At 33.8% G+C, this 25,836-nt stretch overlaps 1 protein-coding gene, 1 long non-coding RNA gene and 1 pseudogene across 2 annotated transcripts in view; all 3 read left to right on the forward strand.

Moving 5' to 3' along the window:
* The window catches only part of LOC142634415 (uncharacterized), a 69,241-nt gene that overhangs the window by 5,167 nt on the left and 38,238 nt on the right, over positions 1–25,836 (forward strand). The gene's annotated exons all lie outside the window — the stretch shown is intronic.
* On the forward strand, positions 8,168–16,865 carry LOC142634412 (putative disease resistance protein RGA3). Its single transcript, XM_075808698.1, has 4 exons — positions 8,168–11,465; positions 13,551–13,823; positions 15,320–15,469; positions 16,660–16,865. The coding sequence occupies exon 1, from the start codon at positions 8,254–8,256 to the stop codon at positions 11,359–11,361; it is 3,108 nt and encodes a 1,035-aa protein (XP_075664813.1). The 5' UTR covers positions 8,168–8,253; the 3' UTR covers positions 11,362–11,465; positions 13,551–13,823; positions 15,320–15,469; positions 16,660–16,865.
* On the forward strand, positions 17,111–25,060 carry LOC142637104 (U-box domain-containing protein 34-like; annotated as a pseudogene).

The following is a 25,836-nucleotide window of genomic DNA, read 5'->3' on the forward strand; positions in this document are numbered from 1 at the left end:
ACTTAGAAACATACATAGACGAAAGTCATGAAACGTAGTAGTGTAATTGCCTCTCATGGTGGTTAATTAATTCAAATAGTTTACTAGTTATTTGTTGGCCAACTTATGATCAATTATACTGTTCTCTAATTAAATAACGTTTCAGTCTTAGTAATTTGATACTTTTTCTTTGCAATGTTTAACTTCCATAAGAAGAATTTTAACTTAAGGTCACAGCCCGTCTATATAGGCACCGCATCAAGCTTTCAAAAAGGTAAGCTGTCATGTATAGGCTCTTTTATAAACTAACACTAAAACTAGAAGCATAAATATTCCATAAAAATGTACATATTTTAAGAGCAATGGCAAACTTTCATCTCATAATAGCATCCAACAAATTAGCCTTGAGCCTCTCTCTGTGTGCATGCATGGCTGTGCTTTTCTTTGTATAGACAAAGCATTAAGCTTAATTTATTATTTACTTAGGCATTCAAAATATCCAACAGTTTTTGCACCTGATCCTTATTAAATTTAAAATGTCATGGTAAAATCATGTTAAAGTACGGTTATAAACTTTCAATTTAAGTTGTGATTATGTGAAATAGCAAGCTATGTTTGTGGTAGAGTTGATTTTTATTTTTTATTTTATATAAATTTGGAAGGGGAGGGTATGAGTGTGGGTCCAAGGCAAAGTAGCGAATACAATACCATTGGAGTAGAGTATAGAGTTGATATAAAATATATCTTACAAAATACCGTTGTTCCCACTCCTCGTGTAAACGTTCATTACATAAAACCATTGACTACATAAAATGTTGTGACTTGTTACCCTCATGACTTTGTCAAAATAGATTTTTTAAAAAAAAATATATAAAAATATATGATATAGAGAATTATCAAAAAATAGCCAATAGAATATGTTTATTCTCAATTTTCTATGTAAATGTTCCTTACATAAAGACCAATGACTATATACAATGTTGTGATCATGTTACCCTCGTGACTTTGCCTTGAAATGGTAAATAAAAAAAATGATATGATAGCGGGAATTATTAAAGAGTAGCCAATAGAATATATTAATCCTCAATGTTCTATGTAAAAACGTTCCTTAATTTTTTATTTTTTTATTTGAACTTTACATATAGCTTGCTGTGCTTAATTAGTTCAGAAACATGATGAATGAGGCTTGTAAGTGGGGCTACAAGTAACAAGTTTATAATTAAAAGTTCATTAAATGAGTTATTTAAACTGAGGCAGGAGCATATTGGTTTTATTAATGGCAACTAGCCAATAATTAATATATAATATGGATTTGTTTTCTCATAGAGAATAAGTAACATAGAGAATTAGTTAAAAAATAATAATAAAGTGAAATAAAGGTGGAAGGTTAACAGAATAGTATATTGAAAGGTAACCTCTAGAAATGACTTCTTCTAAAAAGAGTAATTACGGGCCTGACATAGCCCATAATACCATGAAAAAAGGGTAAAAGCCTAAAATGGATCTGCTGCAGAACAACTTGAGCAAATTTGATTCATAACAACTTGGGTAAGCCGAAACAAATAGAGCCTAAGACCCTTCCATATTTATAACCCAATAGTGAAAAATGGGCCAGTAAAGGCCCAAACCTTTTATATAAAGGGTAAGAGCAAACCTATCTATCCACATTAGAGAGAACACGCACGAAAGATATTTGGTACATTGTGCTTTATCTTGATTAGGTGGCAAATTAATCTTTTTATACATTTGTAAGCTTCTTCTCATGTGACGTTGCTACTTGCTTGGGAAGAGAGCAATTACATGGTATATAATGCCAAAAGGATATAGTTTTTTGGTTTGGTGGTGGGTTGTGCTTTTCATGGTTAGGTAACAAATTCTTAAAGCTACTTGTTGATTAATTTACTTGTTCCACTACTTGTTGCATGGGAAAGACAAAACTAGATTATATGAAAAAGGTACCAAAACTAGTTTGTTGGTATATTTTTCTCTTTTAATTAACAAAAGCCACATGCATATTTGATTGTTAATAAACAAGTTGCTTTCCACCTAATCAAGAAAAGCACAACTTAGTAACTTACCTAACGGAGTGCACTACTTAAAGCACTCGCATAGGTTCATCTGGGGCAGGAGCATACTGGTTTTTATAATATGGTTTGCTTTCTTGTTTTATGTGTGCAGCCGGTGATATATTGAGAAACAAAAGAATCCCCCACCATCTACGCATCAACAGCTCCACCCTATGCAAAAGGAAAACATTAATGGCTTGGTCATCAATGTAAACACACATATGTATGCAGGGAGTTGTCAATATAAAACTTTGTATCAAGGCTGAAAGACCAATGACTATATACAATGATGTGATCATGTTACCCTCGTGACTTTGCCTTGAAATGGTAAATAAAAAGAATGATATGATAGCAGGAATTATTAAAGAGTAGCCAATAGAATAAAATTTTTACCTAAGCATTCAAAATAAATAAATAAATAAAGAGTAAGTAGTATTAAGATACTCTAAGGTCTGGGCTAATGTCAACTAAGTTTAAGATTTTTCAAAATTTACCCCTTTAGTCCTTAAAGTAAACTTAATCCATCAATATTGTTAGGCCAATTAGTCATTATTTTCAACTATTTCAAAGACTAAGATAGTTTTAGAGACCAAATCAGTCACTTTTGAAAAAATTTGAATCTAATTGACATTAGCATAAAACTCTGGATATATGAATGAAATTTACCCAAAAATAAAATACAGTACTTTTTACTGAGAAAAGATTTTCCAAACCCTAACCATGATTGGTACTTTTGTTTTGGGCTCTACTTTTTTCATGACTTAATTATTATGAGGCCCTCTATAGATTACTCATAGACTTTAGTAGCACAACCAATCTGTATTTTCTATAATGTATGTATGTATGTTTTATTTTTTAGAAGATTCTAGTATGCATGTGGTTTCTCCTTTCATTAATGAATCACATCTTCCTATGGTTTTAAAAACTAAAACAGTTAAAATATTGAAAAAAAAAAGTTTGGTATTCAATTTTTACCACTTGAACTAATAGTTTTTACAGTTAAATCATTGGGTTTTATGGGTTTTATCAGATCAATTACAGGTCTAGTTCCTATTTCCTCTTTTGCAGTCTACTTTTGATTTTGGTCATGCCCATCATTATAAAATCTATAATTGTTTGTTATTATAGGTGATGAATTTCAGTAATTAATTAAATTATAATCTATTTTGGGACCAATGTGGTCCCTACAACCACTCTAAAAATAGGTCTGTGGGGCGATGTCGAATGTCATAAAATATTTGAATGTGTCTTCCTCATCACCAATTGGTTTTGAGGTGAAATGACACAGCTTATAGTATGACAAATGGTATTAGAGCCAAGGCCATGGTATTGTGAGGAAGTGATTATTGAGGGGACCACAACTTAACTCCCTACAACTACTCTAAAAATAGGCTTGCACGATGTTGAATAACATAAAAGATTTGCGTGTCTTCCTCATCACCAATTGGTTTTGAGGTGGAATGGCCTATCTCATAGTCCGACTATCTTAATAAAGAAGTTCTTGTTTACAAGATTTGTGATTTCTTGTCTTTAGAGAATTTTTTTACTAAAAAAAAAAAAAAAAATCAAACCCACAAGACTATAAACACCAAGACTGCTTTAGTTTAGTTCCCCTATATTTGATACTTTTTCTTTGCAATGTTTAACTTCCATAAGAAGAATTTTAACTTATGGTCACAGCCCATCTATATGGGCGGTGCGTCAAGCTTTCAAAAAGGTAAGGTGTCAAGTGTAGGCTCTTTTATAAACTAACACTAAAACTAGAAGCATAAATATTCTATAAAAATTTACATATTTTAAGAGCAATGGCAAACTTTCATCTCTTAGTAGCATCCAACAAATTAGCCTTGAGCCTCTCTCTGTGTGCATGCATGGCTGTGCTTTTCTTTGTATAGACAAAGCATTAAGCTTAATTTATTAATTACTTAGGCATTCAAAATAGCCAACAGTTTTTGCACCAAATCCTTATTAAATTTAAAATGTCATGGTAAAATCATGTTAAAGTCTGATTATAAACTTTTAATTTAAGTTGTGATTATGTGAAATAGCAAGCTATATTTGTGGTAGAGTTGATTTTTATTTTTTATTTTATATAAATTTGGAAGGGGAGGGAATAAGTGTGGTTCTAAGGCAAAGTAGCGAATACAATACCATTGGAGTAGAGTGTAGAGTTGATATATAATATATCTTATAGAATACCGTTGTTCCCACTCCTCATGTAAACGTTCATTACATAAAACTATTGACTACATAAAATGTTGTGACTTGCTACCCTCATAACTTTGCCTTGAAATGGTCAAAATAAACATTTAAAAAAAAAATATGATATAGAGAATTATCAAAAAGTAGCCAGTAGAATATGTTTATTCTCAATTTTCTATGTAAATGTTCCTTACATAAAGACCAATGACTATATACAATGTTGTGATCATGTTACCCTTGTGACTTAATATATAATATGGATTTGTTTTCTCATTTTGTGTGTGCAGGCCGTGATACATAGAAACGAGAATCCTCCACCAACTACGCATCAACAGCTTTAACCCAATGCAAATGGACAGCAATGGCTCGGTCACCAATGTGAACGCACATATGTCAATATAAAACTTGTATCAAGGCAGAAAAACAACATAAAATAAATCGGGATTCAGATCCTCTAGAGTTCTTAGGGTACTCTACCAGTAGAGTTCATTAAATCCTAACCACTCTTTAATGATTTAATGGTTTAGATTGCAGTATCGGCATTTCATTAATAATATTCTTGAAATAATAAAATAATGTTGTAAACAAAACAATTAAGATGATTGTTAATGAAATGCGGCACGTAAAATCAGGCGAATTAAATCGTTAAAGAGTGGTTAGGATTTAATGAACTCTACTTGGTAGAGTACCCTAGGAACTCTAGAGGATCTGAATCCAATAAATCGTGGATGTACGCATTTCAGTGGAACCACGTTAAAAATCTTGTCTTCTTCTACTTCATTGCGTTCATATTTTTACATGGATACAATGCAAATCGATCTCCATTGACCCCTTTGACCATCCCTTTCAATATCTCTCAAACAGTACAGAGCTTGGCTCTGTTTTCTATGTAAACACTCTTTACATTAGGCCAACGACTATACAATACAAAATGCCGTGAAATGTTTCCTAGTGACTTTGCCTTGAAATGGCAAATAAAAATTAGTGTATGATATCACAAATTATAAAAGAGTAGCCAATAGATTAAGTTTTTTAATTATTATTTATTTTTATGGAACCAATAGAATAAATTAATAGTCCTCAATGTTCTATGTAAAAAAGTTGCTTACAAAAGACCAGTGACTATATATATAAAATGTTGTGGCATGTTATCAAGTGACTTTGCGTTGAAATGGTCAATAGAATAGTATATAATAACCATAAAGTTTTGTCTCGAATGTGGCTCCATTTAGTTTTATTGATAAAATATTTTATTGTCGAATAAAAAATTTGGAATTCAATATCAGTTTATAAAAAAAATAATAATAATAATAAAGTTTGGATAGGGTGTGACTTGTGTTCAGTGAAAGTTTCCACTGGACAAGTTGGATGGTACACACGTGTCCACTCTTGATACATGTTTGAATCCGGACGTGTCTAGTGGAAATTTCCACCGGACAGAAGCCTTACCCATTCGGATAACATGTGCCCTCACATCATTTGAAATTACACCTCATCATTTGAAATAAATAAATAAAATCAAAATCCTTATTTCTTTTAATCTTTCCTACCGCCTTTTTTGTTGTGCCAAAAAGATCTTTAAATTCATTTGCTCCAATGCTTCTGACCCGGCTAACAAACTGGGATTTTTTTCTTCTTCAAAATAACATTAATTTTTAAACAATTTTGTTAGTTAGCACTGTTTTCAAACTATTTAGGACTATTTTTGTTAGTTAGCACCATTTTCAAACTGAGTTCATGGACCTTCACGAACTCATCCGTGGTTTCAATCTGCAATCTCAGATTTGGTCATAGAATGACATGCAAACCAAATGTAACAAAGAATCTTCACTTCAAAAAGTGCTAAACCCGAAGTTAGATGAGATCCACTAAAAAGGAAAAAAGTGAAATTGTTTGCAATAAAAAAATTTACTCCTCTGAAAGACACGAAAGAGAAATTTTAGTGTATAAAATATTGAAAAGAGAAGAAGAAGAAGTTGTTTGAAATGAAATTTTTTTTAAAAAAAAATGTTTTTGTAGGTCTGGGATTGGGATGGGAGTCTCAAGTAATACCAAAGCCTCCAAACCAAAGCTCTCCTTCATCTACTCCTTTCTAAGAGAGAGATCTGCACAAATGAAAGGGAAATGAAAAATAGGAGAATATAAAATAAAATAAAAATGAAGAGAGTTTAGATTTGTTTATTTATTTATATAAGAGAAATGATATGTTTACAACATTTTCACAACAAATCTTAAGTGGCAGGTTGTTACTGGCTGTTATTGTTGGGGCAAAAAAGTAATCTTAGTGTTATATTCAAATTTGAACCAATAATAACTAACCACCTATGATTTGTTACGAAAATGTTGTGGACGTAGCATCTCTCTTTCTATAATTTAGATCTGTTTGGTCGTCGTGTGTTGATTTGTGTGATTATTTTTGTAAGAATCTGTGTGATTATTGTATCTGCGGAAACATGCAAGCAACTGAATTTAGATTTGTTTGGTTAGTAAGAAAGGGCAGGAAAAGAGAAAAGAAAATAAGATTTTGAATTTTTTTTTAAAAATCTTTTTTAATGCTAAGGTGAAATTTTTAACGTGAATTAATTATTATTTTTAGCCACAGCAGCTTCAAGTGTGTCACTTGTGCACACTGTTTTTCATGTAGGTATTTTCTATTAGTGAGTTAACAGTTGAGATCAAATTGATTGCAAGTTGAAAATAACAAGGACCAAATTGATTATTGCCAAAATGTAGAGACCAAATTGACTGTGACCCCAAAATGTAGGGACCAAAATAGTATTTTTGTCTTTTATATATATATATAAAGTTTCTAACAATATTTCTTAAACAAATACTATTGTATCTATAAAAACATGAAGGCTATAGGTTTGAAATACTATTGTATCTATTATTTTTTTTTAAATTTCAAAATTATAATTAGTCTTTTCCTCTTAAACTCCCCAACATTTTGTATCATGAGCGACTCCACTTGGAGCTCAAGGGTTCAAATGAACCCTCTAAACTAGCCAAAAAAATAAAAAAGAAATTTTATATATATATATATATATATATATATATATATATATATTGGCACCCTTAAAATAAAAATTTGAACACCATGTCCTTAGATTTTTTTTAAGCCCAGCTAAAATAAGTTTGAATATAATCCTCCTAACAATATACTAGCATTTAAAAAAAAAAAAAAAACCTCCTAACCATTATCCTCTTAACAATATTCTTCGCCAATCTTCTGGGTTCTTTTGAGTGGGTGTGTATCATAGAGAGCTCTGGTTCTTGAGGAAGTGTCGATTTGGACAATCTGACCAATTTCCCTCAGGTTGTTATGCCTCCCAAGTTCAAATTGTCTGAGTTTGTCAAGTACGATAGTATTGGAGATCCTTGCGCCCATTTTTGCATGTTCTGTAAAAAGATGGCACCCTATGGGGGACAATCAACCTTTGCTTTGTCAAATCTTAGAAAGCCCTTGGCATCAATGTTTTAATAGCTCTAAACCTAACCAACTTTTCCTTGGACTTTCTCAAAAAAAAAAAATTCCTTGGAACGGTTAAAAAATAGTATATGATTTCGAGAATTATTAAAGAGTACTAGCCAACAGAATATTTTAGTTATACACTTATTCCTCAATCTTAATGATCCACATGATTCATCCATGAAAATAAAAGTAACTAAATATAAGACCCAAGACATCCTTGGGTTTATGCCAATAATCAAGGTTAACAACTTTCTATCCTTATACTATGCCAATATATTTAACCACATTATTACCGTTGTGTATTGGGGCACGCGCGTATTACTATCACATGGACAAAGTCAAAGATGCTGCAACTTGATCTATAAGTAATTTAAAATGTTCCAACATGCATGTACCACTTAGCCACTTCTTTATAAATAGCTGAATATGAGAAATGAAGAAGCACAAACTCAAGCGCACTATTGCTAATTTCCTACTTTCAGTTCTTTTCTTGCTGTGTTATCAATCCAACTTAACTTTCAGTCTCCATTAACTATGGCTGATGCACTACTTACTGATCTCTCTAAGCAGTTGGCTTCAATCGCTTTTCAGCTGGCTAAACAAGAGATCAAGTTGCTTGTTGGCGTTGATGAAGAAGTCCAAAAGCTTCAAGACAAGCTCGGATTCATCAAGGCAATGCTGGATGATGCCGAGAAAAGACATGCAGTGAAGCGGGATACTGAGAAGCTTTGGTTAGAGCAGCTCCAAGACAAATACTACGAGATGGACGATGTTTTGGACACCTGGAGCACTGCAAGGATCAAAGCAGAGATAGAGAAAGAAGAAGGAAAACCAGCTAATGTTAGTGCTCCTGCTGTTGTGAAGAAGGTATGCTCCTTCTTCCCATCTCCATCATGTTGTTTTAACCTTCCACTGCGTCATGATCTTGGTCACAAGATTAAAAGACTGAATGAAAAATTAGATGAGATTTTCAATGACAGAGAGAAGTATGGGATTGACTTTAACAGGCAACCTGAAGTGGTTGAGCGACCAAGAACTACGTACTTTGTGGATGAGTCCGATATAATTGGTCGTGATAGAAATAGGGATGAGCTACTGAGTGTCCTTTTAGGCAAGGGTAGTCCAAAGGAAAGAAAACCCCATGTCATATCTTTGCTGGGCATGGGAGGTCTTGGAAAGACCACTCTAGCCCAAATAGCCTACAATCATAGTGAGGTGCAGGCCCATTTTGATAAAAGAATGTGGGTTTGTGTTTCTGATCCTTTCGATCAGTGCAAGATTGCCAAAGCAATCATTGAATCTTTTGAGGCTCCTCCCAACACTACTGAATTGCAAAGTTTGTTAGATAGACTTTATAGTTTGATTGGGGGAAGAAAGTTCTTTCTTGTCCTAGATGATGTGTGGACTGAAGACTCTACAAAATGGGAGCTCTTCAAAAATGCACTCAAATGTGGAGCTCAGGGTAGTAGAATTCTAGTGACAACACGTAAAACTAGGGTTGCAAACATGATGGAGAGTGCTTCCATAATCGATTTGGGGGTATTGTCCCCCAATGACTGTTGGTTGATTATCAAGAAAATTGCATTTTCTGATGATTATGGGGAGCAATATAGGGATTTAGAAGAGTTGGGCAAACAACTAGCAGATAAGTGTAAAGGTTTGCCACTTGCTGCAAAGATTCTAGGGAGTTACCTACGTGGCAAGATGAGTAAAAAAGAGTGGGAGAAGGTTTTGCACAATGATTTATGGAAATTAGAAGATATTGAAAATGGTCTTTTGGGGCCATTTTTTTTGAGTTATTATGAATTGTCTCCATCAGAGAAACAATGTTTCTTATTTTGTGCTATCTTTCCGAAAAATTATCGATTCAATAAATTTGAGTTAATCATCAATTGGATGGCACAAGGATATGTCAACTCAAAAGAAAATATGGAGATGGAAGTCAAAGCAGGGCACTACTTTGAAAATTTAGCCATGCACTCTTTTTTTCAAGACTTTTGGAAAGATGATAATGATGGTAAAATTGTAAGTTGCAAAATGCACGATATTGTGCATGACTTTGCTGAATCAATGGCAAAAGATGTGTGCTTCACAATCAATTATAGTGGTGACAAGGTTGAAAAAGACTTTAAGAGGGTTCGCCATTTGTCATTAATTGTTAAAGAAACATTTCCTGAGTATGTCTATGAAGTGAAAAATCTACGCTTTCTCTATTTTGATTTTATGTCTTGTCAGATTGTCCAACCCAAGTTATTGAACCATTTGACATGCCTACGCACATTACATTTGAAAGGTAGATCCATTTTGGAACTTCCAAATGAGGTGGAAAAATTGATACATTTAAGATTACTCAAGTTATCTTGTGAAGAGATTAAAGAATTGCCTGAAAGTATATGTAATTTATGTAATTTACAAAGTTTGGATGTTAGTAAGTGTAAGGAACTTGAGAAATTACCCCAGGGGACAGGTAAACTAATTAATTTAAGACACCTCCTGTTGTTTGATAAAGGACAACTTAAAATAAAATCACTTTCGAAGGGAATTGGGAGATTAACTTGTCTTAAAACATTAAGATACTTTCCTATAGGTGTAGGAGATAAGGGCGAAGAAATATGTAAATTGGGAGAATTAGAATATTTGAACCACATTCAAGGGACACTTTTTATATCCGGGTTGAAAAATGTGGTAGATTTTGATGCGATCGAGAATACATTGAAGAAGAAGAACCACCTCCGTGATTTGTATCTAGTATTTAACACATTAGAGGAAATTAAAGAATTTGAAAAGGAAGAGGAGGAAGAGGAAGAGACAGAGGAAGAAAGAAGAAGAAAAATGGAGAAAGATGTAGCCATTCTAAATGCCTTAGAGCCACCTCCCTGCTTGGAGTCTTTACTAATTGGTTTTTATAAGGGCACCACAATGTATCCCAATTGGATGATGTCCAAATTGACCTATTTAAAAAGGCTTATTATCAGAGACTGCCCAAACCTGAAGCTTTTGCCTCCTTTAGGGAAGTTGCTGTTGCTAGAAGAATTAGAAATAAAGTTCAATCCAAAGATTCGACAGGTGAGAGATGAATTTTCGGGAATAGACATAGAAGAAGAAGAAGAATTATCAGAATCATTAAAAAACAATAGCAGCAAAGACATCATCATATTCCCAAACCTTAAATATCTCAAATTTACTGGATTGGGTAACTGGGAAGAATGGACTGGGATGGGAGGAACAATAGAAGAAGTAGAAGAAGAAAAAGATAATAGTGCTAATGCTTTTGTTACTAATAATACTCCAAAAATTAAAATAATGCCACTTCTTCATTCCTTGCAAATTTGGCATTGCGGCAATCTAAAGTCTCTGCCAGACTACCTGCGTAATACTCCATTACAGGAACTGGAAATCTATGGATGTCCAATTATCGAGCAACGTTGCAAAAGAGTAATAGGAGATTACTGGCCCAACATTTCTCACATTCCAAACATCGAAATTTATGGTAAGTATGTGCAAAGAGACGGTCAACTTCGAGACAGTGCAGATTCAGAGGTGGACAAGATTGAGGACAGTAATCATCAGGAAGATGATGGGGCTGGGTTTGAGGCGGATGAACAAGTAGGGGAAATAAACATTGATGAAGGGGATTTTTAAATCTGGACAATACAGCGCAGTTGACATGCACAGAAGAAGATACATACATTATGATGAGACTGGGTAGTAAGAGCATGGTGTTGAAGAAGACAATGAATGAGGAGGTCAGATTCCCTTTTATATTGCTACTTTATGCCTCTTATTTCTAGTTACCTTTAATATTTCTATCTTCGATTAATTGCTCAAATTCCATTGTGTGTTTAGATTAGTGATTATACTAGATAAAACCATATTAACTTTTTATTGATTGATTGATTTCAATAAATTTTTGTTTTTAGCTACAAGTAGAGTTTTTTCGAATGATGATGGCAAGAGCAAAGAGAGATATAAAGCCTTTGTTTATGAAACTCTCTCCAAGTTTTTGCCTAATATAAGATGTTCTTCTTGTAATACTTTTTTTGTTCTTGATTTCAATTCCATGTTTTTATTGGCTTGCTTGTTATTTGAGCTATATGTTATTTGTTATATTTTCTTTGATTTATTACTAATTCATGTGATTAATCTTAACCATCTTGATAAAAATATGTTTTTGCATTTGCCATTTTGGTGAAATAAAAAAAATATATGTTTTTGCTATTCTTTACTTTTATCTCAAACAAACTTAAGCGTCTTTAAATGATCATCATTGTTCAATCCAGGATGCTGGCTGCGGCACATCCATCAAGTAATTATGCTGCCCAGGTCAATTCTGTTCTCACTGACTTTATTCTTTTTGAAGTGTTTCCCTGCATTAATTCTTCTTGATCAAATCTGCCAATTTTAAAGAGAATCAATCTTTCTTGAATTAGCTTCACCAAATTCTTGTAGGTTAGAAAATTTTATGAAAGATTCATAGCAATGTACATTTCCCTTGTTACCTGAGATGTGGAGTGTTGCTTGATTGTGGAGTCACCATTTTATCTTGAAGGAGCTAGTGGACTGTTTGAATTTAATGTGAAAAGACAAAGAAAATGGGCACATGGTTATAGTAATTGTTGATGTTACAAAACTTCTTCTTGAAATAATGCGTACAAAAGACTAGCAGGACATAAGTATGTGGATATCTCAGGGGATTTAGGTATTGATGCTAAGGATGTAAGTCTTGCTTTGGTGTTAACTGTGTGCCATGCCTGGAAATTGTGAACATCTCAGTTTTGAAATATAGTAAAGAAAGAACTTGGAGAGGATTATTTGTGTAGTGACTAATTCTAACTTTAAGGGCTGCCTATTATTTCCTTCATTTTGCTTTTTGCTTTCTGACATGGTGCTAGAGACGTTAATGTAATTTCAACTGCTTGAGTTGCCCCTTTTCAGTTTAGCAAATGGTAAATGTAGCACTAGAACATGACAGTTCCTTCATCTAGGAACTGTCAGCCTCTATACAAGATGCAAACTTAAGAACCATTGATTTGGTTATAGGTAAATCATGTGGCACTTTACATGTTTTTGTTTTTTTTTTTTGTTTTGTTTTTTTTTTTTTTTTTTTTTCACTCCAGTGAAACCTTTAAGGTCCCTAACACTTTTTATAGTTGTGTAGCAGATTGAGTTATTTTTTGCTTTCTTGATTTGATAAATAACAATTTTGGTGCATTGTGAAGAACATGATCAGGGCAGGGGTTACGCAATAATATAAAGTTGTTTTTGGATGTTAAGATTTAAAAATTCAAAAGAAAAGAAAACATTAAATGGAAAATCTCTACACCCATTATACTGAGCTAAAAATAATATAAAAGCAAGGCATTGAGAGTAATTTGTAGAAAAATAGTATTTGATTAAATGTAATATGGTTTATATAGCAAGTTGGTCTGGTGGAGTGCCTATCAGGAAAGATGTTCAACATGAAGTAAAGGGGGAACCACCTGTAACCTGAGCAGGATTTTGAAGATGAAAACTTGGTCAAACACGGTGAGGTTTATCCATAAAGTTGGCCTTCTGGTGTGCCTATTAAGGAAATTGTGGGTTGCATCAACGTAGAGAAAAAGAACCAGGAATCATTGTTTGTGTAGATTCTTTTTTTTTTTTTCATATAAAAGTTCATTCAAGGGAAATGGTTTCAGAAAGACATTGTACATGAGGTCAAAGAAAAACATGATTATTGTAGTGTAATTGAATGTGGTTTAGGATCAGTTAATATTGTATGGGTCTTTATGGAGTTTTTTTATTTTGGCTATTTAGAATAATGTGACATAAATCTTATGCTTTTCTTTTAGGCATGCATGTGGATTGATGATGATCAAGATAATGAATCTGGGCAAGAAGTCAATGACAAAGATTATGTGGTTAAGGTATACAAGATTGAGGACATTAGTGATGAAGAAGATGGGACTAAGCATAAGGACTTATCAAAAAAGAAGATTGGACTAAGTATCAAGCGGATGAAGAAGTGGAATAGACAATGATAAGAAGGTTTTTTGCAGAGCTGAATAGAACAGGGCGATTGACATATACAGAAGAAGATAGAGACTTTAAAGATGAATGATGAGGTGAAATTCCTTGATTACTTGCATGATCGTCATTTTCAATCTGTGTTTATCAATATTTTAAATCCAATTGTGTTTAGATTAATGATTATAGTTGTTAAAACTATATTAACATTTTATTGATCGGTTATTGAGTTTTTGCATGTTTGTGTGTCAGGGATCATGAAGTTTAGTTACAAGTAGAGTTTTTATAAATGATGATAGTGAGGGATATGAAGCCCCTGTTATTGAAGTTTGGGGTGACTTTAACTCTCCCCTTTTAAGGATTTATTTGACTCTCCCCTTAGAACCAAAAGGATCAATCCCTCCTTGCTGCATTCCTTGCCACTCTTTGGGTTTGTGTTGTTTCCTTGAGATAGATATGATCATTATAAAATAGAGATGAAAATATTTTGAGTCATAGTACGTGGTTTTTTTTAACGCTCTGTTTGATGCAAGAAATTAGGAGTCGTGGCTTACAGTTGCAGTGGTAGGAATGCTGAAGACAATTGACAATGACATTCCAGTACTCCTCGAGGCATACACAAATCTAAAATCTGATGGTCATGTATATCTCCTGATACAAAACCATGATTTGATATTGTGACTCTTATATTAGATATCATGCTCTTCCTAGTGTAGGTTGTAAATTATCCTTTGGTTGCAACACTACTGTCTAGAGTCTCAAGAAATAATTCATGCAATCCATGTTCAATCGTAATATATTAAGAATGGTACCTGTGTTGTCAAGTTAATGGGCACCACAGTGGTAAGCTTCATTCATCTAAGTAGCTATTCTAACAAAACAAAGAGTTGACACTTGAAAATTTATTGGATTGATCTGAACATGTACTTCTTGTTGAAAAGAAAGTTCCTGATGGTTGAGTTGTAATCTTGTATTGATTGTGTATCTTAAGCAATTAATTATGAGTCAGAGAATTATATACTCTCAAAATCTGCAAAGGATACAGGGTAATGAGAAACGATCCATGGGCAACATATATTTTTAGATATCTTTTATGGGCATAGTGATCCTAGAAGTTGCAGTAGAGTTCAGGTTTTTACCAGTAAATCTTAACAAAATGGTCTTGTGCTATTTGCTTTTTTTCTCGCGTACCAACATTTTGTTTATTATTGCAAGCTAAACTCAAAACTATATTCCTTATGGGTAAGCATATCTTGCTTAAGAGGGAGTGGTCATATGGCACATCTGAGACTGTCCAAAGCACACAAGATCACGTCCTATAGTAAATATGTTTTCTTTGCCATTAATAAGTTTTAAGATTTAGCCTACGTAGTTGTCTTCACCTTGCAAACAGCTCCAATTTATTTCTTTGATAATTATTTGTATGTGCATCTCAAGAGCTTATTCATTTTGAGTAGCAAGAGCTCATTATTTTCTCTTTATGCCATGAGAAAATGCCATTCTGTTTTATTTCTATTCATGATACGAGCTTCTTCTTCTTCTTCTTTTTAACCCTTTTCTTTTTATTATTGACATGCACAAATTTTTGTATCAGATACACTGCAATGCACAAATTTTTGTATCAGATACACTGCCTCAATGTCTTACTTGAAGACACAGATATAGGAAAGGCATTAACATAATATGTTTCCTATGCTGCAATAGAGAACTTGGTTCTTGGTGCGTCACATCATGGATTTATGAGGTAATCTCCTTCTAATCTTTTAACATAATCAAGCTCCCAGAAGGGGAAAGAAAAAAGAAAGAAATTGACAATAAGAGGTCAATAGATAAAACCTTCAAATATTAGAGGGGTTTGTAAAAATTCCTTGGATTATTATGCAACTGTGATATGCACAAAATTCCTTGTTTCTCCAAGGTGTTGCACTTCCATAATTGAGTAAACAAGGAAATAGGAAATAAAAATCACAATAATTAACCAATTGATGTTATGACTCATGAATAAGTGAAGTTATAATTAGATTATTGATCTCTAGGAGCAGAACAATTGGAAGTCAGAAAACTGCTAAAAAAGAAGACATCATTAGTTCAACTGTTCAAACTGAAGCACTAGTAATATAGCCTTTTTCTTTTTTTAAGTAGTAGATAGATAACAAAATCATCAACAAAACCTACCTGATTGTAACTCCTAACTGACAAAACTAATCTTAAGTCCCAAGATCAGAGATAGAGCTATGATTAGCAATAATTTCCAAAATCTGATTGTGGGAATGCAGGGTTCCTAAATTGCAAGAGAAAAGTGGTTAAGCTACTTGAGAAATAAAAAACAACGTACCTTATGTTCATTCTTAATTCAAATTATTACAATGTAAATAGAATTGCATTACTGATTGATTGAAAGAAAAAAATATAAACCTTCTCTTATTCAATTATTAAGTAGATTAGCTTAATAAAAAATTAACTAATATCTACTCAGTTTGAAATTGTCAAATGATTAAGTTAATTGCAGCTATATGATCCAAACAAATTAATCAGTAGCACCATTTTTTCTTTTGCCAAAAAATCTTTCTGGATTTGTAGGACGTTCACTATCAAACAACAACGAAAGGGCAAGTACATATTTAGAAAGAATATCCACCCTACTCAAACTTAAAAAAGTTATAGTAGCCCATCTTCAATTGAACAATGTAGTTTTATTTGTTATGTATGAGTCACATACAGTGAAAAATACTTTCATCATGCTTTCTTTGTAGTTTTAACTGAAGTAGCAGACTCATCATTCTAATCAGCTAATCTAATCAATTGTGTGACCTACATTTTAATTAGAACGAATATATGAAGCTGAATATCAGAAAATAAATCCATAATTGGATGAGGCTATAGATGCATTGACTATTGTTAGTATACTTAGTTTCAATTCTTTTTCTTATGCAGATTCAGGTCATCAAGCATTCCAAGCACTGTATCAAAAGGGCCACCAGAATTCTGCTCTATATATGTGATCTCAAAAGGGAAGGTCTCTTCAGTTTGAAATGCTTCTTGTCCAGCCCCCTATACTTCCCCACTACTTGAACATATTCAGAATATAAACAGCAAACATATTCATCCTCCTGCCTCACCCTCCAAACGTACCATGAACTTAAGAGGTTTGCTCCTCTCAATTATAAATATTTCTCAACTTGTCTTCATTTAAGTACTGATACAAGCATCTATCATTTATGTGTAGCAGACAAGACGTCATTTAAGCCTCGTAGCTTGTGTGATAAGCTAGTCAAGTTAGTCATAACAAATCTCCTCAATTGAGAATGACATGATGCAATAAACTTGTTAACACCTTAGTTTTATGGATAATGATATTTGTCAACTATCTGTTGACAAAGTAAAAATGGATTTCATGGTTTCAAGGGGTAAATTTGGCTCGACAAAGAAATGAAATCTTAATATTTAAATCAAATAAAGAATTCTGTTGACTTGAAAAGAAGAAGGCTGAAGCCTATTTAGTAGTCCATTGTTTTGAATACAGAAGCTAAAATTCAAATGTGATTTATTACATGACTGACTTCATCTTGACTGAACACAGGCCACTGCACAAAAGGAGGAAGAGGTTTGAATGCAAAGGCCTATTCGGACTTTTCAGAATCAGATACTAAAATATCATTTATAAGCTCTGATAGGCCAAGCATTGAACGGCTGTCCCCTACAGTCTACGATTTTACTGATTCATGCCGAACATCTCGGCTTTCAACCAACTCAGATCAAAGTTTTCAATCAATCCATTTAGATGCCAAGTTCACTGACCTTCGTTTTCTGCATGATGTCTCATCATTTTCACAGGAGAGTGGCAGAACGTCATGTTCCTGGTCATCCCAAAATTTGGTAAAGACATTCTCTTCTTAAAAACAGCATTTCTTTGCAGAAACCATCTGACAAGTCATACCTAAATGGTTCCTTTAGTCGTACCTTTCTAGGAAATTTCCTAGTAGTTATGAAAAATGGAAGCAAGTACCAGAATTCTGACTTTACATGAGTCTTGAACCTCCATATGCCAGCCCAAACTGATTTCACTGTAATTTATTCTTTAGACAGCTTGAACAAAATTATCCCTTAAACCTTTCTGTTTTCAGAAGTATTTTTTCCCAGAATAAGCACATTTTTTTTGCTTGATGCCTATACAAGGTATCCATTAGATTGAGCACAAAGACATAATACAATGGCTACTTGTGAGATAGCAGAAGACGAACCATTTTCAGTGCATTCATTTCTTCTAAATTAAAACATTCAATTTTATTTCATATGATGCATTGCAATATCATTTGAAGTTCAACAAGGTTAAAAGAATTCAATAGCCAGCACCACATAATAGTACTTGCTCAATTTTTAAATATCAAAATTTCTCATTAAGATGGTACCATACATCAGTCATCCAGATAATTTCCACTTATGGGTATTTAACATGTGCAGGATGATGTGGAAGCGGAGATAAGGAGGCTGAAGCTGGAGCTGAAGCAAACAATGGACATGTACAGTACAGCATGCAAAGAAGCACTTACTGCAAAGCAAAAGGTATGTAAAAGACACATCTAACTTGTGTCTTCGCAAAATTAAAAGATAGTTTCTAAAGTTAAATTTACCATAGGCATCAGAGCTGCATCATTGGAAACTGACAGAAGAACGCAAGTTTGAAGAGGCAAAACACTCCGAGGAGGTTGCACTGGCAATAGCAGAGAAAGAGAGAGCTAGGTCCAAAATAGCCATGGAAACCGCTGAAGCAGCAAATAGGATTGCAAAGTTGGAATCACAAAAAAGAGCAATGCAGAAATCAGAACCCTCAAAGAAGCAGTGCGAGCTAGGGAGGTTTTGGATAATCTAGCCCGAAGTGATCTCAAATACAGGAGATACACTATTGAGGAGATTGAGAAGGCAACAAATTTCTTTGCTGAATCTCAGAAGATTGGGGAAGGAGGTTATGGCCCTGTCTATAGGTGTTACCTTGATCATACACCAGTCACAGTCAATGTTTTACGTCTAGATGCTGCTCACGGGAGATCACAATTTCAGCAAGAGGTGCGTAACCAAGAATGTAGACTGCTTAACATTCATGAATAAATCATATTTCATGCACTTGATTGTATTAGACAACTAGGCATGCAAAAAAACAAAGAAATAATAAGATAGCATACATTTAAAAATGAAAAAGCAAGTGGATCCCAACATGATTTTCCAATTTCAAGTAGCCACCCTATGAGGAATACATAAGTTTTTGTTGAATGGTACTCCTTTCAATTTCAAGGAGCCTTGCACATAGGCTTGATAGGATGGTTACAAACAAAAAGTTATTATGCCAAATCCTATAAGAGTCCTCTCAAGAGCTTGTTAAACAAATATTTGGTTAAACATTTCATTTTCTTAAGCACTTCCTCCCAAACATGACATGCACATTACCAATAAAGAATGAGTTGCTTCTTACATTTTCCTTGATAACTCTAATGCAGATAGACATACTTAGTTGTATAAGACATCCCAATATGGTACTACTTCTAGGAACTTGTCCCGAGTTTGGCATCCTAGTGTATGAATACATGGCTAATGGAAGTTTAGGTGACTGTATCTTCCAGAAAGGACACACTCCACCTCTCTCTTGGCAACTCAGGTTCCGAATTGCTGCAGAAATTGCCACTGGCCTACTCTTCCTCCATGAGACCAAGCTAGAGCCAATGGTGCACCGTGACCTCAAGCCAGGAAACATTTTGATAGACTACAACTATGTCAGTAAGATTAGTGATGTTGGATTGGCCAGGCTTGTACTTGCTGTAGCTGAAAATGCAACACAGTACCACATGACCTCAACCTAGGATTCTGGCTAGGGCACATCCATCAAGTAATTATGCTGGCCAGGTAAATTCTACCCAGGCCAATTTTAAAGAGAATCAATATTTCTTGAATTAGCTTCACCAAATTCTTGTAGGTTAGAAAATTGTATGAAAGATTCATAGCAATGTACGTTTCCCATGTTACCTGAGATGTGGAGTGTTGCTTGATTGTGGAGTCACCATTTTATCTTGAAGGAGCTAGTGGACTGTTTGAATTTATTGTGAAAAAACAAAGAAAATGGGCACATGGTTATAGTAATTGTTGAAGTTACGAAACTTCTTCTTGGAATAATGCATACAAAAGACTAGCAGGATATGAGTATGTGGATATCGCAGGAGATTTAGGTATGGATGCTAGGATGTAAGTCTTGCTTTGGAGTTAATTGTGTTGTTTGCTATGCCTGGAAATTGTGAACATCTCAGTTTTGAAATATAGTAAAGCAAGAACTTGGAGAGGATTATACGTGTAGTGACATATTCTAACTTTAAGGGCTGCCTATTATTTCCTTCATTTTGCTTTTTGACATGGTGCTAGAGACGTTAATATAATTTCAACTGCTTGAGTTGCCCCTTCTCAGTTTAGCAAATGGTAAATGTTGCACTACAACATGACAATTCCTTCATTTAGGAACTGTCAGCTTCTATACAAGATGCAAACTTAAGAGCCATTGATTTGGTTATAGGTAAATCATGTGGCGCTTTACGTTCTTTTTTCTTTTTCTTTTTTTTCCAGTGAAACCTTTAAGGTCCCTGACACTTTTTTTAGTTGTGTAGCAAATTGAGTTATTTTTTGCTTTCTTGATTTGATAAATAATGATTTTGGTGTATTGTGATAAACATGGTCAAAGCAGGGGTTACGCAATAATATAAAAGTTATTTTGGGTGCTAAGATTTAAAAATTAAAAAGAAAAGAAAATAAAAGAAAAGAAAAGATTTAATGGAATTTTTATCTCTACACCCTTTATCTTGAGCTAAAATTAATATAAATGCAAGGCATTGAGAGTAGTTTTTAGAAAAATAGTATTTGATTAAATGTAATATAATTTATTTAGCAAGTTGGTCTGGTGGAGTGCCTATCAGGAAAGATGTTCAACATGAAGTAAAGGGGGAACCACCTGTAACCTGAGCAGGATTTTGAAGATTAAAACTTGGTCACACACAGTGAGGTTTATCTGTCAAGTTGGCCTTCTGGTGTGCCTATTAAAGAAATTGTGGGTTGCATCAGCATAGAGAAAAAGAACCAGGAATCGTTGTTTGTGTAGATTCTTTTTTTTTTTCATATAAAAGTTCATTCAAGGGAAATGGTTTCAGAAAGACATTGTACATGAGGTCAAAGAAAAACATGATTATTGTAGTGTAATTGAATATGGATTACGACTAGTTAATATTGTATGGCTCTTTATGGAGTTTTTTTATTTTGGCTATTTAGAATAATGTGACATAAATCTTATGCTTTTCTTTTAGGCATGCATGTGGATTGATGATGATCAAGATAATGAATCTGGGCAAGAAATCAATGACAAAGATTATGTGGTTAAGGTATACAAGATTGAGGACATTAGTGATGAAGATGGGACTAAGCATAAGGACTTATAAAAAAAGAAGATTGGACCAAGTATGAGGCGGATGAAGAAGTGGAATAGACAATGATAAGAAGGTTTTTTGCACAGCTGAACAAAACAGGGCGATTGACATACACAAAAGAAGATAGAGACTTTAAAGATGAACGATGAGGTGAAATTCCTTGATTACTTGTATGATCATCATTTTCAATCCATGTTTATTGCTACTTTGTCCCTATTATTTCTGGTTACCTTTAATATATATATATATATATATATATATATATATATATATATATATATATATATCTTGGATCAATTTTTTAAATCCAATTGTGTTTAGATTAATGATTATAGTTGTTAAAACTATATTAACATTTTATTGATCGGTTTTGTTGAGTTTTTGCGTGTTTGTGTGTCAGGGATCATGAAGTCTGGTTACAAGTAGAGTTTTTATAAATGATGATAGTGAGCGAAATTAAGCCTCTGTTATTGAAGTTTGGGGTGACTTTAACTCTCCCTTTTTTAGGATTTATTTGACTCTCCCCTCAGAACCAGAAGGATCAATCCCTTCCTGCTCCCTTCCTTGCCACTCTTTGGGTTTGTGTTCTTTCCTTGAGATAGGTATGATCATTAAAATAGAGATGAAAATGATTTCGAGTCATAGTACTTGGTTTTTTTTTAACGCCCTGTTTGGTGCAGGAAATTATGAGGTGTGGCTTACAGTTGCAGTGGTAGGAATGCTGAAAGACAATTGACAATGACATTCCAATACTCCTTGAGGCATACACAACTCTAAAATCTGATGGTCATGTATATCTCCTAATACAAAACCATGATTTGATATTTGAGACTCTTATATTGGATATCATGCTCTTCCTAGTGTAGGTTATAAATTATCCTTTGGTTGCGACACTACTTTCCGAAGGCTCAAGAAATAATTCAGGCAATCCATGTTCAATCATAATGTATTAAGAGTGGTACCTGTGTTGCCAAGTAATGGGCTGCTACAATGGTAAGCTTCATTCATCTAAATAGCTATTTTAACAGAACAAATAGTTGACACTTGAAAATTTATTGGATTGATCTGAACATGTACTTCTTGTTAAAAAGAAAGTTCCTGATGGTTGAGTTGTAATCTTGTATTGATTGTGTATCTTAAGCAATTAATTATGAGTCGGAGAATTTTATACTCTCAAAATCTGCAGAGGATACAAGGTAATGAGAAACGATCCATGGCCAACATATATTGTTAGATATTTTTCATGGGCATAGTGATCCTAGAAGTTGCAGTAGAGTTCAAGTTTAAGACTACAAAATAATTTTACCAGTAAATCTTAACAAAATGGTCTTGTGCTATTTGTTTTTTTTCTCGTGTACCTACATTTTGTTTATTAATGAAAGCTGAACTCAAAACTATATTCCTTATGGGTAAGCATATCTTGCTTAAGAGGGAGTGGTCATATGGCACATATGAGACTGTCTAAAGCACATAGGATCACGCCATATAGTAAATATGTTTTCTTTGCCATTAATAAGTTTTAAGATTTAGCCTACGTAATTGTCTTCACCTTGCGAACAGCTCCAATTTATTTCTTTGATAATTATTCGTTTGTGCATCTCAAGAGTTTATTCATTCAGAGTAGTAGGAGCCCATGAAGGACTTCAGTGGTTTGTAAGGTAATGCAATTTGATTTAGCATTATTTTTGGTTTTCTATGTTATGGTCCCGTGGAGTTAAAATTTGAGATTTTTGAGATCCCTAATTTAAAGTGGATTGGGCTATGGCTATGTGATATTAATAAGTTTCTACACATTGATAATTTGTGGATTGAAATTTGTGTGAAAGATTACTCTTCTCTGTAGGAAATTTGGAGGACAACCCCCAAAGTTTTTTGGTTGGACTTCCTAAAATCATTGACAATTGTCACATTAATTGGAACTCTGGTACTCTCTATTTTTCAAATGATTGTCAACTAGGTCACATCTAGCTCATCTCAAGATAATCTTTATCTGTTTGACACTTATGATTCAAACCAAAGACAGGTCCTTTGGATTTTACAAATAGCATTAGCCCAGCAAATTAACACAAAAAACTTGCAATGGATGATGAAGAAAGATCAAGATCAATCTCAAAGAGAAAACCCCATCTAGGTGGTCACAGATTAACACTACTAGTCATGGTACTTGATATAATTTTCCCTTAACTTGTGTTTTGTTTGTTCAATTGACAAATGAGTCCTTATTTTTGCTCCTTATTGTAAATAAATTACTTTTTTTCTATTCATTTTGTTAATGTAGATCAATTTGGAATAAGATTTGGTAAAAGATTCCAGTTGTTGATTGACAGTGTTTGGTTTGGATTTGTATTGCTATTCCTAAGCATTCCTTCATTTGTTGGCTAACGTCCATGGATAGAATTCTTCCTCATGACAGGGTTGCTAAATGGGGATACAATTGTAATCTTGTTTGTGTGTACTGCGAGAGAAAGCTGGCGTCAATGTTGGGCTGCATAAGATGGGTATCTATATCAACTATAACAGTTAGTTTATTAAAAATTAATTGTTCTTACAATGTCCTATAATCTGATGTGGAGAAACATTTTGGACTGCATAAAACACCCAAAAATCATTTTGAAGATATAAAGTTTCCTGGAACATAGTGTTAGAAATTATTGTTTTGTTTGTAGTTTCCATGTATTTTAAACTTACTTCTTTTTTGGTCATTTTCTTGCATGTTGTCTATAGTAAGCATGTTAGACAAGTGTCAGGCTGTCGTTTGTGTCTAAAGAGACATTCATGTATTTGGAGAAAATTTACAGTTCCTTCCTCTGACCCTTGTCCTACAAATTGATGGGCAAATGATAAGCCTCTGTTTGCTTGTTTTGCAGATCCTAATTACATGTTTTGTGTTGTTCTGAGTAATGCATCTGAAACATGTGCTCAACCCTCCTTGCACACAGGGCTATTCATGGTTTAGTGGCAGGGTATATGGATTCACAGTCGAGCCTATTAATGGGAGGCATGCTTACATTCCATATACTGTAAGTTTCTTCTTGGTTGGAAATTTTTTAACTTCCTTATTCATGTCTAGCTCTCTCTATGAGCTATATGTATGCGTTTGTGGGTTTGCACAAATGTCCAACCGACCTTTAAATATCTGGCCTGTTTTACACATAGCTTGTTGCACCTATTGATCTAGAAACATGATCAATGAATCTGTAAGTGACTACAAGTTTTTATTCAAAAATTCATTCAATGATTAAAGAGTTTTTTCAACAGGGGCAGGAGCATATTGGTTTTATTATTGGCAATTAGCCGGCAATATAATATGGACTTATTTGCTCATTTTGTGCTTGCAGTGTTCAATAGAGAAACAAAGCAAGGTCATGATAAGTGACATGATGTGGGCAAAACTACAGTCTTCAACCAATCAGTCGAGTTTCTTAATGACTTGGACCATACAGATGTCCTTGATCGGGGATAGAATGAAGGGATGTAGCACAAATCTTATCAATATATAGGCAGACCCATTTGGAAGTAACAAGATCTAAGCATGTATGAGTTCCTAAAGATGTCATGAGGACATAGTGAGGAAGAACCACTTGGAACACCATTTTAGAAGCAAAAATGGCTTAATAAAGTGATTAACAGCACTGTCCAATCAGAGTAGCTGTTAATTTGATGTTTTCTGTGTTGTTGATACTAATTATGTCAAGTATGTCCTCTGAAATCTTTGTGGTTTGTTCTAGCAATCTTTGTGGTTTGTTCAAGCATTGTTGATTAGTAAGATTTTTGTGTGAAATTATCCTATGTAGATAGGGCTTACTTGAGGCTCTTGACACAATACTTTTGTAAAGAACCACCGTTTATTATTTTGAATATATAAGAAACTTGAGTCCGCATGTGTATCTTTGAAAAAGGCCTTGAACATCCATATCTACCTTGGGAAATTTTGTCATGTTCTAGTTCTTCCTCTATAAAACCTTTTATTTTAATTATTGACTATTTCTGATATCAAATATGCCACTTCCATGAGAAAGCCCCATTCCTTTGCTCTGAAGGCTACAAAAGCAATTCCATATGTTAGGACTTCGATAAATAATGAAACAAGTCAACCTCCTATCTTATTGTGGTGTCTTTGGAGAGAGAGAAGTAGCTATTTTTCTTTATGGATGGTTGTCATCGAAATGAGTATATATGGATGATTGCTCCACATTGCTTATTATGGTGTCTTTAGAGAGAGAGAAATAGCAGGTACTTTGAAGATAAGGAGAGATCAATCTCAGACTTGAAGCTATTTTTCTTTAGAACCCTATAGATTGGTTGACTGCTTTGCGGAACCAATCATTTTTATTTTTGGAACTATTCCCAATGTGTATATCTTTAGGGCCATTCCCAATCTATTTTGCTTGTTTGCTGGTAATTTTTTGAAGAAGAAATACTTGAAGCTTGTAGTCATCGTAAACTCCTAACATCTATATATAGATGTGAGTTGTAAATGAAGTTCTCTCTCTCTCTCTCTCTCTCTCTCTCTCAAGATGTTACGTTAATGTTTCCAGACCTTGATGGTCACTGAACTATCCAAGGTGCTAGCTCACTGTTTGTATTTTGTTAGTCCCAACTAAAAAGTTTGTGACAAAAAATTTAGAGTATATGATAATTGCAGAATCTAACTGAA

The sequence above is a fragment of the Castanea sativa genome, chromosome 5 (genome assembly GCF_040712315.1).
Source record: "Castanea sativa cultivar Marrone di Chiusa Pesio chromosome 5, ASM4071231v1".
In the NCBI taxonomy this organism is placed as follows: Eukaryota; Viridiplantae; Streptophyta; class Magnoliopsida; order Fagales; family Fagaceae; genus Castanea; species Castanea sativa.

What these genes read in the sequence shown, in the direction of transcription:
- LOC142634412 (XM_075808698.1), top strand. Translation starts at nt 8,254, where the DNA reads ATGGCTGATGCACTACTTACTGATCTCTCTAAGCAGTTGGCTTCAATC.